The sequence below is a fragment of the Acinonyx jubatus genome, chromosome E3 (assembly GCF_027475565.1).
Source record: "Acinonyx jubatus isolate Ajub_Pintada_27869175 chromosome E3, VMU_Ajub_asm_v1.0, whole genome shotgun sequence".
Classification (NCBI taxonomy): Eukaryota; Metazoa; Chordata; class Mammalia; order Carnivora; family Felidae; genus Acinonyx; species Acinonyx jubatus.
The window spans coordinates 15,392,788-15,413,463 of record NC_069398.1 but is presented as its reverse complement, the minus strand read 5'-3'; the positions used below and the strand labels follow the sequence as shown (position 1 = coordinate 15,413,463).

General features: G+C 50.0%; 1 protein-coding gene across 1 annotated transcript; it reads right to left on the bottom strand.

Moving 5' to 3' along the window:
* Positions 1-4,277: 4,277 nt before the first annotated feature.
* Positions 4,278-17,548, bottom strand: AQP8 (aquaporin 8). Its single transcript, XM_053212890.1, is given in 10 exon segments — positions 4,278-4,731; positions 5,964-6,098; positions 7,890-8,104; positions 9,699-9,825; positions 11,172-11,425; positions 11,574-11,710; positions 12,155-12,713; positions 13,662-14,681; positions 14,938-16,755; positions 16,992-17,548. Coding segments are annotated over 6 exon segments (792 nt in total). The 5' UTR covers positions 11,586-11,710; positions 12,155-12,713; positions 13,662-14,681; positions 14,938-16,755; positions 16,992-17,548; the 3' UTR covers positions 4,278-4,682.
* Positions 17,549-20,676: the final 3,128 nt, after the last annotated feature.

Below are 20,676 nucleotides of genomic sequence, written 5' to 3'. Positions count from 1 at the left end.
AGAGACTCTTAAATAGAACAAACTGAGGGCTGCTGGAGGGGAGGCGGGATGGACATAAAGGAGGGCACTTGCTGGGATGAGCGCTGGGTGTTACATGTAAGTGATGAATCACCAGGTTCTGCTCCTGAAACCATTATTACACTATATGTTACCTAACTTGGATTTAAATACATAAGTTAAAAAAAACAAACAAAAAAAAAAGGACACCTGGGTGGATCACTTGGTTAAGCATCCGATTTCGGCTCAGGTCATGATCTCACAGTTCGTGGGTTCAAGCCCTGCGTCAGGCTCTGTGCTGACAGCTCAGAGCCTGGAGCCTGCTTCCGATTCTGTGTCTCCCTCTCTCTCTGCCCCTCCCCTGTTCATGCTCTGTCTCTCTCTGTCTCAAAAATAAAACATTTAAAAAAAATTTTTTTTTAAAGAAAGAAAACTAGACTGTGTGTCCCAAATCCTGGATTCTGTTGAGCTCTGCCATTAGATCGCTCTGTGATTTAGTCAAATTATTCAGCTGCGCCGGGTTTTGGGGTCAGGCAGCCGTGAGTGGTTCCCAACTTCTTCCCCTTTGAGAGGCCCAAAGAAGGTAGGTGAAAAAATAGACATGTGCGAAGGTCATTTAGAAGCTCCTTTCTAGACCTCCGCCCCTCACCATGACTCTGGTACCCGCAAAGTCAGAGCCTTTGATTACATCACACCACGTACCACGAGCTGACACGTCTTCCGTTTCGCCTGTACTGGGCATCGTGCGAACGCTCTACAAACGGCAGGTTATACTCCCATGCATTCTGTGGCCCTGCCTCCGCTGTACAGAAAAAGCAGCGGAGAGACGTGAAGTTGCCTTTCTCAAGCTTACGCAGCAAAGACATGAACAGTCTTAAGATTTAAGCTCGGATCTTGCTCAGAATCCAAACTCGTGGCCACTGCATTTTACCGTCATGGAGTTTCCAGCTCTGACATCCCCCGTTTCCAGTTCCTCCTTGTTCTGAGAAGACAAGAGGTGGGGTGGGGATGATCTGGGTCAAATTTGGATTCTACTCTGGAGGGTCTGAATGACTTTTGAGAGTCATTGGGATCAGCCTGCCTGTGCCATTCTTGTATTTATTTTTTATTTTTATTTATTTGTTTACTTATTTATTTTTGCCTTTGGAGAGGTGATTTATTGCAGTAGATTCCCAGAACATTAGAACTTGGAAAGGACTTGCAGAACTTAATATTACTGTCCTCGTTTAAGAATAAAAAAAGAAAAAATTGACAAAATTTAAGAAATTTTCCTTGGTCACAGGTCTAGAAAGTGGAAAAACTAAGTCCTAAATTTAGGGTCTTTTGACCGTAATATAATTTTTTTAAGTTTATTTATTTTGAAAGAGACAGCATGCGAGAGGGGGAGAGGGGCAGAGAGGGAGAGAGAGAGAACCCCAAGCAGGCTCCGTGCTGCCAGCACAGAGCCCTGTGTGGGGCTCCAACTCACAAAGCTCCTGCCTTGAGCTGAAACCAAGAGTCACGCTCAACCAACAGAGCCACACAGGCTCTCCATAATTTTTTATTACACTACACTAGTTTAATATGTTTAAATTTTTTTAAATGTATTTATTTTTGAGAGAGAGAGCACAAGTGGGGGAGAGGCAGAGAGAGAGGGAGACACAGAATCCAAAGCAGGCTCCAGGCTCTGAGCTGTCTGTCACCAGAGCCCAACACGAGGCCCGAACTCACAAACCGTGAGATCATGACCTGAGCCGCAGTCGGACGTGTGACTGAGCCACCCAGGTGCCCCAGCTGTGCAGAAGCTTTTTATCTTGATGAGGTCCCAATAGTTCATTTCTGCTTTTGTTTCCCATGCCTCCAGAGACGTGTTGAGTAAGAAGTTGCTGTGGCCAAGATCAAAAAGTTTTTGCCTGCTTTCTCCTTGAGGATTTTGATGGCTTCCTGTCTTACATTGAGGTCTTTCATCCATGTTGAGTTTACTTTTGTGTCTGGTGTAAGAAAGTGGTCCAGGTTCATTCTTCTGCGTGTCGCCGTCCAGTTTTCCCAGCCCCACTTGCTGAAGAGACTGTCTTTATTCCATTGGCTATTCTTTCCTGCTTTGTCAAAGATGAGTTGGCCATCTGTTTGTGGGTCCATCTCTGGGTTCTCTATTCTGTGCCATTGATCTGAGTGGCTGTTCTTGTGCCATAGCCTGTGCCATACTTGCCACCAAATAATGTGGCGATGCAAAGATGAATTAGCAACAACCTTCGTCTTGAGAGCTTATGGTCCAGAAATTGTCATGAGAGACCAGGACTCGAAGTCCAGTTGCAAGTAAGCAGTGAGAAGGTACAGCGCGTGTCTTCCTGCCCCCCTCCTAATGGGGACTAACCGGCAAATAGGAGATGAGACAGGAGACATATTGTCCCTCATTCAGAAACGTCCAAGTGTGATGGCAAAGATCATGAACCCTACAAACATTCCTGATCTCAGATTTTGGCTCGACCGACGGACTGTGGGACTCTGGGTGACACCATCACTTGGAAGCCGCATCTGTCCCCCTGGAAGATGAGAAGGGGTGAGGGTACCTGCCTGTGTTACTTTCCTGGGGCTGCTGTACAAATTACCCCAAACTGCGTGGCGTAAGACAACAGAAACTTATTCTCCCACAGTTCTGAGGCCACAAGTCTGAAATCAGGGTGTCAGCAGCACCAGGCTCCCCAAGGCTGTGAGGGAGAAACCTTTGTTGCCTCTTGCAGCTCCCGGGACTCCTGGTACTGGCGTGTGACGCAGTAACTCCAGTCTCTGCCCCCATCCTTCTTCCGCGTGCCTTCTTCTCTGTGTCTCTGTGTGTCCTTTTCTGTCTCTTCTAAGGACACTCCCATCGGACTTAGGGCCCCCCCTAACCCAGCCTGATCTCACCTTGATTGATCCCTACCTTAATTACACTGCAAAGACCTTACTTCCACATATGGTCACCCTCTGAGGTTCCAGGTGGACATGAGTGTGGGGGGACGCTATTCAACCCACTGTGCTGTACCTCATAGGGTTGTGGGGAGCAAATGAGATAAGGCATAGAAAGCATTATGCACAGTGCCAAGCATGGACTAAATGATCAGTGTTAGTTACACACGTGTTCATGCCAATGCACGCATGTGTATACGTATGTGTGTATGTACACGTATATGTTTGTATGTACGCATGTATGTGTATGTATATATAACTATTTTGTTATTTACTAGATTTACCAAAGGTTTCTTTCTTTCTTTATTTAATTTTTGAAGTGATTTTTTTGGGCAGCGAGAGGGGACTCGCAGCTCGACGTCTGCACACGGACTGATCACGTGTGAGATCATGACCTGAGCTGAAACCAAGAGTCAGATACTTAACCAACTGAGCCACCCAAGCATCCTGCAAAGGTTTACTTCATCACATAAACAAATGAAACAGTAACTTTTCACACTTGTCACTCTTTGTAAATGTTCTAATTTGCTTGTTACTGGTTTTATATTATTGCCTGTTTGTCTTTTTTCCTTTTTTTTTTTTTTTTTTTTTTTTTTTTTAGGGTTGTTGTTGTTGTTGTTGTTATTTGCTATTCTCCTTGTCTCCCAAAACTGCTCTGGATGTTTGGGTATGTGGTGTGCCCATTTTCTCACCAGGCAGCCTCAAAGCATATCAGTGATTTTCTCTAAGCATTTTGTTCATTTTTACTCGGGTGAGCATTTTGCTCATCTCGTAGAAGTGGGTGAGTCTTCATTCGTTGTTGAGGATTACTTTTCCCTGGCCCTTCTTCATGGTGTTAACAATGACCAACTTCCATCGGTAATCCATAGATTGTAGAGATGATGCACTCTTTTTGGAAGGTATGAGGTTACGAATGTGTCTCCGTATCTTTTTTCAATCCTTCCTTACTCATGATAGTCATATCTTCCATCCAAACACCAGTCTCTCTCCAGACCTATGTTATGCCATGTTATTGATCTCCTTGGGAGATCCTTACAGCTCTGGCCGACCCCTATACCCACCCCCATCCCCGGCCAAGCACCTCAAGTGGGCTGATCTGTGTCCTAGGTGATACTGGCCACTAAACCAGACCCTGGACCCTGCGGCCTCTGATCAGGGATTGACTCTGAGCTCCTGGCAGGGCTCCAGGATGGGTCTGGCCTGGTGGAAGACGGGCTCTAGGACTGCCCACGTCCTCAGTACCTACCTTGATGTGGACCCTAAGCCAGGCTCCGGACAGCTAAGGCCCAGCCCAGACTTTTGCTTCCTCCCCAGCAGCGCCCATGTCCGAAATGAAAGGCAAATGCACCCAAAAAGAAATAGTGGACTATTTATTGCAAAGCTAAAGTGGCAGCTCAGGAAGCAGGGAAACCCCCTGAAGGCCCTTCTGTAACAGCGAAGAAGGAGAAGGAGAGGGGGCCGGGGGCAGTGAACTCCTGCGCATAAACAGCCACCTATTCAGCTCCTGGCACCCTCCCTCCCGAGAAAGACCTCTCCCTCGTTCCGGCAACACGCCCCCCAGGCTGAGGTCTCCACCGAGCCCAGTGGAGTTTGGAGAACATAGAGCATCCTCAGAACTTAGCGACAGTCTGTCTATCTGGGAAGCCAGGCGCACATGGGGGGGAAGCAAGTGAGGGGCTCCTCTGGGCCTCTGCCCAGGCAGGAAATGCAGAAGGTGACCTGTCTGCATTCTGGGTGGGGCCGCAACAATGCCACCAGGGTCATCGTCCCTTAAATATTAGGCGGGTTTTCCCATCTCCAATGATGAACCTACAAAAAAAAAAAAAAAAAAAAAAAAAGATGGCCCCATGAGGCCCCCAAGCCTCTGGAGGAGAGACCCAGCCCTTCATCAAGTGTCTCCAGGCCCAGAATTCTCCAGAAAGATGCTCTCCTGAGCCTTTCCAGCCTCAATAGCCAAATCCCCTTGGGGAAAGGGAGAAACTCTTTCCTGTTTGCTTTCCAGTAACCTTTCCCTGACGATGCTCTCTCAGCCATTCCGAAAGCAACAGTGATGCCCTTCATTGCCAACCTGTGGGCTAAGCCGGACTGCAGATGGGCAATGATGGCAAACGCTAGAGACCAGCCCAGCGACTGTGCCCTCCCAGGCTGCGGGAGGTAGGTTCAACGTGTACCAAGTCCAGACCCTAGTCCCTGCAGGGCCTGGAGCAGGGAAAACGAACAAACAAAAAACACACCAGGCCCCTGCAGACCTTCAAAGCTCACAAGGAGAGCTCAAGGGGAAGCAGTCAAGCAGATACTATCCTTGTTGTGGCATCCACCTTGTTCCCCACCGCACAAGGCCAGGGAGCTCTGCTCATGTTGCATTTCATGTCAATGGCATCTCCTGGCACGCGTGTTCTTGGGGGCACCATCTCCACGGTTCTCTCTGTGGATAGGACTCCCCCGCCCCGTGAGGAGCTCCCCTACTCGTGGTCCACGTGGCTGTGCAGGTGAGGCTGACCTCGCCCCAACTCCCGACATAGCCAGGAAGAGTGCCTGAGCCCCGTGGCTACAGGGGTGGATGCAGAGGGGGACACGACCCATGCTGCGCCAGTCCAAACCAGTGAACGTGAGACTCCGGGCTTTTGCTAGAGCTGTTGTTTTATCTCTTCTGGGGTTGTTAAGCTGCTGACATGGAAGCCTAGCTTTTCCGGCGAGCATCTCTGCCTCTCCCGGAGAGCCTCTCGGAGCATGAAGCCTGCCCAGAGGATAGCAGACCAAGTCCTAAAGACACTGTTTGAGCACCACCTGAAGCCGGTGCTACGTGTGAACTTCTCATTTATGTGAGTGAGCGAATTCCCCCTTGGGACGTAAACTACATCGAGATGGATTTCCGTCACTTGGAACCAAAGGTCCTGGAGCCATAATCTTTGTCTCTGGAAAAGACTCCCTCTTCCCTTCTTCAAACCCACGTGAGATCCCAGCCCTCCAGCCCTGGATGCTCTGGGAACTGACACCAGGTGCCCACGAGAGGGGCCAGTGACCCTGGGTCACGCTCCTACCTGATAAGCACTCCTACCAGGAGGCTCCCCAGGAGCGGGCCCAGCCAGTAGATCCAGTGGAAGTCCCAGTGATTGGCCACCACAGCAGGTCCAAAGGCACGGGCAGGATTCATTCAGGCTCCGGACACAGCACCCCTGCAAACACCCAGCCACATGGTCGCCAGATCCCCGCCAGGCCCCGGCCCGCGTCAAGGTCAAGTTCATTTCCCCGACTAGGCTCAAGTCGCACACCACCCAGAAACCCTCTTGAAGCCACCATATTGTGGGGCTCTGGTGGGGCGGGGGGAGGGGGGTGGATCCCAAAGAAGACACAGGCAAAGAGGCTATTAGCACCGGGAAGTGGAAGGCTTCTCTGTCACTCGCCACACGCCCTTCCAGAAGAACAGACAGCAGAGAGAGAGTTCAGTGGTGACAGGAAGAGAAAACGGGTCCAGGTCCTCGTCGACGTTGAAGAAACCAAGGCAAGCAGGCAGCGTCGACCGCATGAACTTCGGAGTGAAGCTGACCTGCATCCGAAATCCAGCCCAGCTCTTTCTAGCTGTGTGCCCTTCGCTTGAGGAGAAAGTACCTATCTCATAGGCTCTTGTCAGGAGCCACTGCGAAAATGCACTTAGGAGCCCAAGACTCACAATATAATTCACGTACAAGCGTTTAATCTAGCTAACCCTTATTAGCCCTTGTTGTGCCACAAGCTTGGGGCCTGGCGTCTCCTACGGGAGGAGGGGGCGCTGTTCTCCAGGGCTACCTCTCTGGTTCTGGGGTCGGTATCCTTGCCGCGTTGCTGAGGGTCTCCCGGGGTCCCCTGCCCGGCAGCCAAAGTCCAAAGGATGAATCATTGGCTTGTAAAGGAACCAACAGCCGCTAGAGGGCAGCAAAGCACCGCCGCGGCTTTACACGCGCTTTCCGCACACCCCCCGCCCCCCCAAGCTCCCCAGACTCCACCTCCCAAAGGATGACAGCGATGTGGGCGGCAGAGCCGGGACCGCCTAGACTTGGTTCTGTGTCCAAGAGAAAGAAAGGAGGTGGGCATTAGGAAGGGGCTCCCTCGGGGCACGTGGGTGGCTCAGTTGAGCGGCTGACTTTGGGTCAGGTCTGGTTGATAAGTTCGAGCCCCGCATCCCGCTCTCTACTGTCAGCTCAGAGGCTGCTTCAGATCCTCTGTCCCCCCTCTCTCTGCTCCTCTCTCCCTCTCCAATAAATAAACACACACACACACACACACACACACAAAAGGAAGGGGCTTGTCCCCTTTACTAAGAGATTTGGGCTCTTGTCCCAGATCTGTCCTTTAATTTGCCACTGTCCAGTGACCTTAAATAAGCCACGTGTGTTCTCTCTGGGCTCAGTTTCCTCATATATAAAATGGGAGAAACAATCCCTGACCCAAGCTTGTCTCCTTAAACCCCTCCTGCACCCCTGAGGGGCTCACCCTAGATGAGTCAGTGAGTATGGAAGCTCTTTGTGAGGCTGAGGCTAAAACCTGGCTTCCCACTGACTGAACAAACACAGCTCACAGAAATGTTTAACGCTACAAAAAAAGGTAAATTTCCGGGTGCCTGGGTGGCTCTGTCAGTTAAGCGTCTGACTTCAGCTCAGGTCATGATCTCGCAGTTGGTGAGTTCGAGCCCCGTGTCGGGCTCTGTGCTGACAGCTCGGATCCTGGAGCCTACTTTGGATTCTGTGTCTCCCTCCCCCACTTGCTCTCCATCTCTCTCTCTCTCTCTCTCAAAAATAAATAAACACTAAAAAAACTTTTTTCAAAAGAAAGGAAAATTTCACATGAGAAGCCAGTTTTCTGACTTCCCTGGAATGATGTTAGAAGGGTCATTTGGGGCCCACGTTCCATCACGGCAATAACTTACTAGAGGGGCAGAGGGGTGCCTCCTTGGGTACCCCAACCCCAAAGGCTGGCCCAGGACCGCTCACCCGGCCAGGATGTCCACGGTGACGGCAAAGCCAATGGAGAATGGAGCCAGAGGGCCCTGCGTCTTCTCGTTGATGGCGCCCATGCAAACAGCCAGTGCCAGCAGGGTCGTCAGGATCAGCTCCACCACCACCGCCCCCCCCACCTGCCCCGGCTCCTGGACCGTCACAAAGGCCGCCCCAGACGCGTTCCAGAACCTGTCTTCAGGACTCACTGCCTGCGGAGAGAAGAGAAGCCACTGGCCTCACCGTGTGGGCAGGGCAGGGGGACGGCGGGCAGCGAGGGGAAGCGTGTGCCCCCCAACCGCTGGGGCAGTGACAGGCTCTGTCCAATCCACAGTCACGCATACCCCAGCTTCAGTTTTCACTGAGAGCCACCGGACTTCTCTGAGCCTCCTCTTGCTCATCTGTAAAACGGGATAACCCAGCAGGGGCTGCAGGGGTCGGGGCCCCAGAGCTCATGTAACTAGACGATCCTCTTTGAAAAAAAGAACACAAAAAAACCTTACTCAACTTGCAAACACGTCCGACCAGATGCACCCCACTGCCAGCCCCCTTTAAGGCCCCTTTGAAGGGGTGAGGGAACCCCGAGGCTTGACAGGAATTCAGCCTCAGGAGTCATCGGGGCACCTGGAAAGGGAAGAGAGCAGAGCAAGCCTCTGGACCCTGGACCTAAATCTGGACCCGGCTGCTTCCCGGCTCGGCTGAACCCGGGCCAGCCACCGACTTCTTCTGCGTTTCCTCCTCCGTAAAGTGGAGGTGATGGTAATCGGAGCTCTGAACTCAGGCAGCGAGTGCCCTCTAAGAACCGACTGTGGCTCCTTGTGACGCGGCCGGGAGATTTGCCGAGAGAAGCTGTGTGAATTGCTTCGCAGGGAGGGTGTGCTCAGTGACCAGAGCCTCCGCCCGGCACTGCCCAGATTGTGCTGGGCGGGTTTGCGGGTGGCCCGGCTGGAGGGAGAGCCTAGGAACTGCTTTCCTTCAGGGATCAGAGCGGGAAGGCCCAGCCCCCACTCTGCAGACAGGGGATAAGGGTCTCAAAGGGGAACACGGGGAGACCAGGGCAGGGAAGACAGCAAAATGGGACTCCAGACCAAAGTCTGCCATGGGCCAGTGCTTAGAGCTACAGGCCGAACCCCAGCCAGGCTAACGGGCGCCCCCTGTTCCCCCAACCCGACCCCACGCCCCTTAACACGCATGCCTACAAGCCCTACGTCCTGCAGGGCCCCTGGTCGTACTGAGACTTAACAGCAACAGGAAGGGGAGAAAAGAAGGGAAGGAGGCAAGGAGGGAGTCCATCCGTGAAGCGATGTGTGGGTCTATACAAACCGGAGTGGCGGGAGGAGGCGGTAGCCGTCCTGCCAGGGGAAGATTCCAGAAATAAACTGATTGCGAACTCCCATCACACGCCGAGGGACGCGGTTTAAAGGCAGGCAAAGTGGAGAACAGGCAGAGAAGTTAGTTCAAGGAGAGTTACCAGAGCCTTCCCCCACCCCCAGTTTGTAGAATGAACGAATGAGTGAGCGAATGAATCAATGGCCAAACACTAGAAACATTACCCAAAGCCATTCCAAAGCCAGAAATGGTCTCAGGGAGAGAAACTTCAAGCCCCAAGTTCTGCTTCCTGGTCTGTCCAGGGGAGAGCTATGTCCAGACACCGACAGAACAGGGTGTGTTTAAGGAGAGCCAAAGGCCCCCTTCCCGGGAGAAAAGGACCCACCCAATCCCCATGAAGGAAAATCCTAGAGGAAAAAAGTGGGGCGCCTCCGACTCCCCACTCCCCTCACCCCAGCCCCCGTGGGGATCACCCACCTTGGCCAAGGCGGCCCCGATCAGCCCCCCGCACAGCTGGGAGATCCAGTAGGGAAGGAGCATCACCAGGTTGAGGCCTCCAATCAGCGTGGCCGCCAAGGACACCGCAGGGTTGAAGTGCCCACCACTGTCACCCGCAAAAGCAGAAGGAAGTCTTGAGACCAAGGTCTAGGCCAACACTAGAGGGAATGTGTCCCCCCGGGTGGCCCCCCAGGATGGCCCTGCAGCACCAGTGAGCCAAGGACCTTGCCCAAGTAGAAAACAGGCACCAGACCCTGCCCGTTTTCCCTGAGGTGCCCACTGGTGGGGTGAGGGATGCGGGGGACAGCCGGGGAGAAGCGGGCAGCCCCATTCCTGCCCTACACCCAGAGCCCACGGTGCCCAGAGGAAGGACCTGGTGGGCGACCATCCCTTAACTCCTTCCGGACTCACTCAGAGCTCCAGCCCTCAAGAGATGTGGCCATCAGTCAGAATGAGACCCCAGACTCCAAATTAGGAGACAGAGAGAGGTATCCTGGCGTCCCTTTACCAGTGCCCGGGCTCTGCAAAAGAGCTCCCGAGTGGCTGAACTCCGCCTTTCCCTAAGCTGGAGGAAAACCCTATTCTAATGGCACCAGTAATGCTGGAGCTGAGCACTTGGTGCCGTTTGATTGCCATGGGGCTCTCAGCGTGGGCTTCCTCCTGGCTCTGCCACTTACTAACCAAGAAACCGTGGACGAGTCCCGTGGCCTTTCTCGGCCACACCAGGAAAGTGAGGGTAGTGATAGCAACTACCCTCAAGGGGTTGTTGAGAGCATTCAGTGAGTCCATATCTAGAAAGTGCTTAGAGGGGCGCCTGGGTGATTCAGCTGGTTAAGCATCCGACTTCAGCTCAGGTCACGATCTCACGAATCGTGGGTTTGAGCCCTGCATTGGGCTCTGTGCTGATGGTGCAGAGCCTGCTTTGGAGCCTCTGTCCTCTGTCTCTGCCCTTCCCCCACTCAGGCTCTCTCTCCAAAATAAATAAGCATGTAAAAAAAATTATATATATATATATATATATATATATATATATATATGTATGTATATGTATAAAGGCAGGCAGGAAGAAAGAGAGAGAAAGAAAGAAAGAAGGGAGGGAGGAAGGAAGGAAAGAAGGGAAGAAGGAAGAGAGGGAGGAAGTGTTTAGAACAGTGCCTGGCACTGGGTTAGCATTGTATATGTGTGGGCTTGAGGAAAAAAACTAAAAAATACTCTCTTCTCCCCATCTTATGGGTGGGGAATTTAGGGTTTGGAGAGGGACTTGCCCAAAGCCACAGAGCCCATAGGCTGCAGAGGCAGGATTTGAACCCAGGCAGTCCGAGTCCCCAGCCCACGCTCCTATGTACAATGCTGGGAAACTTGCGTATGTGCCCAGGGTCCCCGCTGATAGCTTTGCTCCCCGCCTCTGCCCGCCCAGGTTAGCCTAGGCCGATCCCTCGGAACTGGTCTCACCTGATATTCCCCAGTGTGGCGATGATGAGGCCCAGGGCCAGCCCGTGGGCCAAGGCCGGCTGCAGCAGCCCAGTGTCCGGCCCGTTCTCAATGACCGACAGGCACCCGATGAAGATGAAGAGGGCAGAGCCCAGCAGTTCGACCAGACAGGGCTGCAGGAACCGCTCATACCAGGATTCACGACACCTGCCTCCCATGCTTGGCTGCTTCCCCTTGCCACCGACAAACTCAGCGTCACGCACAGACACAGCCGCCTGCAGCGGGGAAAAGGGAGAGTGGACACGGGTGGGAGGAAAGCCCTGAAAGGAGCCCCCAGCGCCCCAGCCTTGTCAATCCTCAGCACCCCTTGTAGGGCCAGGGTGCGGAGGCAGAGGCAGAGGCAGAGGCCAGCTTCGGGCTCACCTCCGCAGACATCAGGGCCCGAGTGACCCGCGCACCTGCTCTTGCCTGAGCTGGCTGGGAGAGTGCACCTGCTGTCGGGCTCTTATCTCAGACCAGGGCTGCTCATTCTACTTTTTTAAAGGGCTGCGGAGGCTCCCCTAGGGTGCCAAGAAAGCAATAAAGCGAGGTGGGAGGTGGCCCTGGGGCCCAGAAGAGGAAACAGTTTCTTTTTTTTTTTAATCTCAACTGGGCAGGGCAGGGGATGGTCAAGGATCGCTAAGCTTTCTGCCAACAAGGGGAGAAGGCACCGGCTGACCTGCACCACCCGGGGAACGCCCCAGGCCTTCCCCAGCAGGACGTGGAGCCACCACAAGGGTCCCCGCGGCCACCAAAAGGGTCCAAAGGAGACCAGCGTGTGAGCACGAAGAGGGCCCCTCTGGGCTGGGACCGCACGTGGGAGATAATGGCCAGCGCATTTTGGGTGATGTTTCCGTGGATTCCCTCAGATGTCTCCTCCTCGTATCTGGGGCCTCAACAACTCCCCTCACCCTCACTGCCTGATCCAGGACTGAATGCGTGTAGACGGATGACCGTCCACCCACCGACAGCCAGCGGCAGCCACGGTAACAACGTGCGTCGCGGGAAAGCCTGTGGGCCTCGGAAACAGGCTGCCTGGATCCCAAGCCCGTTTCTGCCGTGAGCTGGCTCTGGAGCCCTGTGTTGCTGTCCCCTCTGCGCCGCAGTATTCTCTGCTGTGAAGCGTGAACGATAGCGATAGAACCGACGACATAGGGGCGTTTGTGGTTTGAATGAGTTCATACGACAAAGAGCTTATGACACTGGCAGACACACGATCAGCACAACACCGGTGTCTACTAATGAAGAACACATATTTACGTGTAACAAGTATTTACTGGGCAATTTCTACAAGCCTTCTACTTGCCAGGCACCGGGCTAAGAACCTTATATGCATTATCTCACTTCAACAGTAAGCCCGCGACGCAGGTACTCCTACTTTTCCACAAGGAGAGGTGGAGATTCAGGAAAGTTACGTTTCCCAGGGTCACATAGGTTTTGTGATTGCAAAACATGTGGGTTGAGTCACAACGAACAAATGCTGCATGATTCCACTTATAGGAGGTCTCTGGAGTAGTCAGAGTCCTAGAGACAGAAAGGAGACGGTGGTTGCCAGGGGCTGGGGGCGGGGGGCAGAGGGGAATGGGGAGTTGCTGTTTAATGGGTACAGAGTTTCAGTTTGGGAAGATGAAAACGTCGTAGAGATGGATGGTTACACAACAGTGTTAATGTAATTAATGCCACTGAACTATACACTTAAAAGTGGTTAAAAATGGTAGATTTTATGTTATGTGTATTTTACCACAATTGGAAAAAGAACTTGTGGGTTAAGCCACTACAGTCTAGTATCTTTTTAAGATGGATGGATGGAAGGGTGGGTGGATGATGGGTGGATGGTGGATGGATGGATGGAAAGAGAGAAGGAAGAAAGGAGGGAGGGAAGAAAGGAAGGGAGGGACGGAGGAAGAAAAAAAGAGGAGAGAGATGCATTCCTTCATTCATCCATTCAACAAATATTTAAGTACCTTTCATGAACTAGTTCTAAGAGCTAATTGGAAATGTAGCAGTGAATAAGACGGGCAAAGATTCTTTCAGTGCTCATATCTGTTACCTGAGTATTTTTCTGTGCAGATAGAGATCCATAGAGAAATAACGTCAGGGAGAAGAGAATGTAGTGAAAACGCCTCCCATTTACTACTCCTACTGCATATCTAACACTGTGCTGAGCACACTGCATATATTCACAACAACCCCCTGATCTCTTATCCCTATCTTCAGGGCACAAAGATAAACCAAGGCACAAAGAGTTACGGAACTTGCCCAAGGTTGTGTAGATAAAAAGTATCCACTCCAGGACAGAGCGAATCCATCCAGGGTCTGATGGTTTGCTAAGAGCTCTTTTCAGCTGGAGGCTCAGGAATGCAGCCCCTCTTTTGAATATCTGCACATCTCGGAAGGTTTAGGGTTGATTATCTTGAGCCCTGTGCTCTCCCTCCTCTGTACCCACCTCACGCTGTACAAGATGTCTCACACCCTTCCTCCCGTGTCCCTGCAAATGGCAACACAAGGCAGTTGTCCAACCTTGTGCTTCCCCATCTCCTTCACGCTTTGCCCAAGTCCTGCCAAGACTGCTTCCAGAACATGTCTCTCCTGGTTTCACCCAGGTCTCCGCGAGTTCTTGCTTAGTGTCTTGAAAAAAAAAAAAAAAAAATCAAACGTTCAGGATATACCTGCCAGGTTCTAGGCCCTGCACTGGACACCTCATGTGCATTCTCTCGGTTAACATTTACAATCATCTGATACCTTCCCCGCGTCACAGGCAGGAACTCCCAGCTGGGGTCACTATAGCTCCTCATCTGGTCCCCTTGCCTCACCCAATTTTAATCTGTTCCTCTTGTACTGGGAGCCAGCAGGGCACGGTTCAGCACTTGGGTGCAGGTGGGGATCAGGCTTCTTCACCATCGCCTGCTGGCTTCTCCCTCAGCCCCAGTGTTTTCTTTTGGAGAAGTGGGAAGACGGCGTCCCCCATCCCCATAAGGCTGTCGTGAGGATTAAATGAGACAGTGCCAGATTCAGAGCAGGCCCCATCAAGAGCACCTATTGCTGTGGTTTTCGTCAGAGTAGGCTAACCCATGTAAAAAAGAACCCAACATTTAGATGGGTTAACATAATAAAAATCGATTCACTGTTGACACAATAGCAGGCCCTTTATGACATGGTGACTCGGGGATCCAAGCCATTTCCATCTTGGAGACCCACGATCTAGGTCCCCAGATCTTCTGCACCAGCCAGCAGATGGGGGAGAGAGGACGTGGGGGACGTTTTTACGGGCTAGGCCTAAAATGGCAAATATCCCTTTCCTCCATGTTTGGTTGACCAGAAGTCCGTCATATGGCTTCACCTGACCACAAAGGAGTCTGGGAAATGTAGTCTAACCACGTGCCCAGGAGGAAAAAGAAAGGCTTTTTGTGAGCACCAGAAATTTCTGCCACATGATAGATGCTGTTGTTCCCCAGACTATCAACCTCATCACATCCTTCCCTGCGTTAAAACCTTTCAGCCCTGGGGCGCCTGGGTGGCGCAGTCGGTTAAGCGTCCGACTTCATCCGACTTCAGCCAGGGCATGATCTCGCGGTCCGTGAGTTCGAGCCCCCCGTCGGGCTCTGGGCTGATGGCTCAGAGCCTGGAGCCTGTTTCCGATTCTGTGTCTCCCTCTCTCTCTGCCCCTCCCCCGTTCATGCTCTGTCTCTCTCTGTCCCAAAAGTAAATAAACGTTTGAAAAAAAAAAAATTAAAAAAAAAAAAAAAACCTTTCAGCCCTTCCTATGGCTTTCAGGGCAAAACCAAATTCCCAGAGCCGGCCACACAGGCTGTGAGTCCTACCCTGACTCACCTCTGGTCACACAAACCCTAAACAGTCCGATGAGCCATGTGCCCACTCCCCTCCCTGCCAGCGCTGTTCCCTCTGTTTGAAGTCCTGTTTTGCCCCCTGGGCCAACCTGCACTGCACATTGAAATCTCAGATCGGGTGTCTCTCCCGTGACCCCTGGTCAACTAGATGTCACCTCTCCAGACACAGCCTCCCTCACTAGATCCAGGGACTGTCTTGGTAGCTCCAAAAACAGTGGCTCTCCAAAGAAAACCTGAATGTCATTCAGGCACAACAGATTTCCACAACTCAAGATTTCTCGTGTGGACTGGTGTCTCCATAAGCAACACACTGGTCCCCCCACAAACGACTAGGATAACCGGTGGGCTAGTGATATAGTGTCTCCTTGAGAACTTGTTTAGCTTGGCAAACTTCTCAGTCTTCCAATCCCAGGTCTGGTTGACATGATGGAGGCCTCTGATTTTTATCTCTGTTTAGATCCTTTAGTTCAAGATACCTCTGCAGCTGTAGACACCTGTCTGCCATCCACCACCAGGTCCAGATGGTCTATGTCATCCTGTCACACTGCTCTTCCTTCCTTTCTCACTTTGATAGCTGCACTGTGGGGCAAGAATGTGATGTTGGTGCCATGGCAGCTGTCTTGAGACCAAGAGGTCCAACTTGCCAGAAGGGTGGATCTTTGATGATATCACCAAGCCACCAGACTAACCCCAAGACCAACTGCTTCTGACTTCCTTGTTAAATTAACCTGATCTTCTCGGATTGTGTACCAGGGCACCCCAGAGAGCCACGCTGAACTCACAGGGGCTTTGGGGGATTATAAAACTTCAAGGGAAATATAGTGATTCTCGATATCTGTCAAACACTATGTGAATTACTAGCTCAAGGTTGTTCAAGGCCGTGATATCAAATGGCCCTACATTCTCTCCAATAACATCATATCTTTGCAAAGCTGGCTTTATGGGAGTTGCCATAATAAAAAGCAAGTACTGCATAAAAATCAATGTGGAAGAGGAAATGTAGGTAAGAGGGTCTCCAACCTGACTCCGAGGTCTGGGAAGTTGTGCAGTCCCCCAAAGGACACACATCTCATGGTAATTACCTGTAGAATGTAATAATGGAAGTTATTTAAGGACTCAATTCAACTGAGTTATGTGTAGTCATCTGAAAATGAAATAAAAATATAAATAAAATACTTTTCAATATATGTGTATTTTCTTTTCAAATGGCTAAGTTGTTAGGACATAAATGCTACGTGCTTTTGGACCTATTTGTTTAATGAGAAGAAGCGGTAGGCATTCCTTTTGGCCCAGGAACGCTGTGAACCGAGACAGTTTGGGAGCCTGTGAAATGAACAATATACGTCCTGTTTCAGGAAGTGGGAGTTGAGATTTCTATCGCTTGCAGCAGAGAACGTTTCCGGCTGGTACACACTCTCCCAATTGCCTGGCGACACCAGGCTTTCAATTGAATGATTTCTTCTTGAAACCAGCCAGTATTTGCAATGCAGATGCTTGATAATTCAGGCTGATCCTGAGATGGACAATCACAGAAACTAAAAGCAGAACTCTTTGTCTCTTCTGAAACAGTGGCTTTATTTCTATCTAAATAGCCCTGCCGTTGTTTTCAGCGTACGGTGACCAGGGGCTTAGGGCAACTTAGTGGTTGGAAAAGAGTCTAGCTTTTTTTTTTTTTTCTCCCACTTTTCTCTCTGCGAAACTGCAGGTTTCGTTTAAACCTAAGCACGTCCTGGGGCGCCTGGGTGGCTCAGTCGGTTGGGCGGCCGACTTCGGATCAGGTCATGATCTCGCGGTCCGTGAGTTCGAGCCCCGCGTCGGGCTCTGTGCTGACAGCTCGGAGCCTGGAGCGTGCTTCCGATTCTGTGGCTCCCTCTCTCTGACCCTCCCCCGTTTATGCTCTGTCTCTCTCTGTCTCAAAAATAAATAAACGTTAAAAATAAATAAATAAATAAACCTAAGCACATCCTTTCCTTGACTGATGCCTTTTGAGTCACTGGTTACAAGACATCAGTCATGTGGGTTATTTCAGAACCCTTTACAGCCAGAGGAGGGTCATCAGACTCAAGAAGCAGCCTGCTAAGTCTCATCAATAAGGTTCACTGTCACCATCTGTAAATGGTGAACAATTAAAACGGTAGAATGACTACCGTTTACTAAGGACCTACTGTGGGCTGGACACCACAAGCTTATTCCGTATGTGTGATTAGAATGTTCTCCTCTTTTTTTTTTTTTTTGCTTTGGCTTTTATCCTTGTGTCTACTATCCAAATTAAATAACTCTCAGAAGAGGAAAACCAAATGGCCAACAAACATGAAAAGACACTCAGTCTCTCTAAAAGCCAGAAAAAGAAAATTCAAATTAAAGCAACAGGACAGAATTTTTTTTTTTTTTTTTTTTTTTTTTTAAGTAGGCTCTGTGCCTAGGGCAGAGCCCAGCATGGGGCTTGAACTCACGACCCAGCAATCAAGACCTGAGCTGAGATCAAGAGTCACATGCTTAACCAACTGAGCCACCGGGCCATCCCCAGAACAGACATTGTTTTTTTTTTTAAGTGTTTATTATTTTGAGAAAGAGAAAGAGAGACAGAGACAGAGACAGAGTGCAAGCAGGGGAAGGGCAGAGAAAGAGGGAGACATCGAAACTGAAGCAGGCTCCAGACTCTGAGCTGTCAGCACAGAGCCCGACGTGGGGCTCGAACTCACAACCACAAGATCATGACGTCAGCTGAAGTCGGATGCTTAACCGACTGAGCCACCCAGGCACCCCATTTTTAAAAACAGCAATACTGACTGCGATGGGGAAATAGGTAAACTCCTGTATTGCTAGTGGAAATGTAAATTGCTACAATATTCTGTAACACAATCTTGCAATAGTTATTAAATATTTAAACTCACAGACCCAGCAAGCCTCATATTTGAAAATCAATCCTACAAACGATAACCTCCAATAGGTAAGAGTATATACACAGGGACATTGATTTCATCATTGTTTGTTGTAGAAAAATCTGGGAACTACTTGAAAGATCATAATTATGAAAACACTTGAACTAAGTAAGAAATATCTACCCCAGAATGCATGTCTCCCATAGTTCTCTACACCTTCAAGCCTTTGGATGGTCTGTTTCTTTTACCCACACTGCTGTCTAAATCTGGCAAAACCTCTCATCCTTCAAGACTGAACAAAGATATGAGAATGTTTGTAAAGGTAGCAAGAGAGAAAGTATGGAAAATATAAATCACGTGGGCTGGCTAACAATTAGATGCATGTCACAAAGTGGAAGAAGCCAGACATGAAAAAGCACACGTCCTATATAAAAAGTTCCAAACAAAGCAAAGCCAAGGACAGGGCACGTGGAGATTTCCGGGGCGTTGCCACCTTCTGTCTCCCGATCTGGATGCTGGCAAGGGTGAGTTCTGTTTGTGAAAGGTCACTGAGCTGTTACAGTTGTGTGCTTTTCTGTGTGTATATTACATTTCAATAAAAAAAGTTACAAATAAAACCGGTCTGTGTTTAGGAAGTTACCTTTTGGATAAAACCAGGAGGGAATTTGCAGGCGAATCTCGGGTCCCTGGGAGAGAACACTGAATTCAGTCTCTGTGTCCTGGGCTGCCAGGTTTTATGCCCATAATATAAGAATATGCCATTTTAGAAACTGCCTTTAAAAATCAGAAGGCTTTACTCCACACCCTTTAGTATTCCAGTAATTGAAATTGTTGTCAATAACAACAAAAGTTAGGGTCGAGTCTGCTCCCAGACCTCCTACTGAGCATTTAACAAACTTGACTTTGCTGCTTCTTCAGGGCAGTCTCGTGAGGCAGGTATTGTCCCCATTTTGCAAATGTGGAAATCAAAGTTCAAAGGCCCAGCAACTCAATTAAGGTCAAAGGTAACTGGGCTCAGAATCAGTTTGCTTTCCACAGGTAAACGATCTCAAAATAGAAACCAGAAGTATCTTTTGGATTTTTTTTTATCAATTCTTGAGCAGCTTTACTGAGGTTTAGTTGATAGATAATACGTTACACATATTTAAACGCTGATGTTTTGACATCTGTACACACCATGAGACCTTTATCACAATCAAGACAGCAAACACAGATGTATCATCCCCCAAAGTTCCCTTGTGACCCTGTTCTTGTCTGCAAACACTAATCTGTTTTCTTTCTTTCTTTTTTTTTGTATGTTTATTCTGAGAGAGAGAAAGAGAAAGAGAAAGAATGAGCGGGAGAGGAGCAGAGAGAGAGGAAGAGACAGAATCCCGACCCAGGGCTCGAACCCACTTACCGTGAGATCACGACCTGAGCCAAAATCAAGAGTCGGACGCCTAACCGACTGAGCTACCCAGGCGCCCCACTAATCTGTTTTCTCACACTATGAATAGGTTTGAGTTTTCCAGAATTTTCCATAAGTGAAACCAAGCATCTGGCTTCCTTCCCTGGACGTATGTATTTTAGCATCATCCAGGTTCTAGCACGCACGAGGTCCCCTGCCTCTGGTTGCTGTGGATGTCTCCACGGTGTGATCATGCCCCAGCCTCCTCCCCCACTCGCCCTTGGATGGGCCTTGTCCCAATTTGGGGATGCTGCCCAAAAAGCCGCTGTGAACGTTTTTGTACAAGTCTTTCAGTGACATGTGTTGTCATTTCCCTTGAGTGACTACCTAAGAGAAGGACAGTGGGTGTGAATTTAACTTTTAAAAAACCACCAAGCTGTTTTCCAGGTCCTGCCTACAGTGTATGAGACTTCCGGGCTCTCCAGATTGTCACCAACAGCGGGTATGACCAGTCTTTTGGAGTTCAGACGTTCTAATTTGCACTAATTATGACTCATTTTGTTGAACTTTTTTTTTTTCCGCGTGCCTATCTTCTTTGCTAAGATGTCTGTTCGAATCTTTCAAGCCCATATGTTAGCTGTTTGGTTGTTTTCTCACTACTGAGTTTTGGGACTAGCATATATACTCCGGATACAAGTCCTTTCTTCAGTGATATGTTTGGCAATATTTTCTCCTCATCTGAGCCTTGTCTCCTGCACTGACAATTTAATATTTGAACCATTTGTAAGCGTGTGGTTCGGGGGGTATGAAGTGTGCTCATATTACATGCAGCCATCATGACATCCACCTACAGAATGTTTTCATCTCAGACCAAAATTCTTTACCCATCAATGACTCGCCATCCCCCTGCCCCCCAGTCCCTCACAAACACCTTCTGTCTCTGAATCTGACTACCTCATATAAGTGGAATCATACAGTATCTATCCTTTTATGTCTGGCTAATTTCACTTTGCATAATGTCCTCAAGGTATGATAGGAAAAGATAGGTAAATTAGGTAAAAAGAGAGGGAAAGGTTAGGGCCTGAGGTCCCTGGATGGGAAAAAACAGATTTTGGAACAATGCTGGGAGCGGCTAATCACAGCCAACCCCCTCCAGCGTCAGGTCCCTCTTAAGAATGTAACCGATGCCACCTACGCCCCTCAGGTTCCCCTCAGGAATCTGACAAAAGACACGACAAAAGATAAGTAGTGGATCATAAAACGTATGACCCACAAGGAATGATATGGCCACAGACCAGTCTGAGCTCTCACACAATGGAGTCGAGCCGGTCAGGACCGCACAGCCCAGCACGTAGAGCTATCCAGCCAGT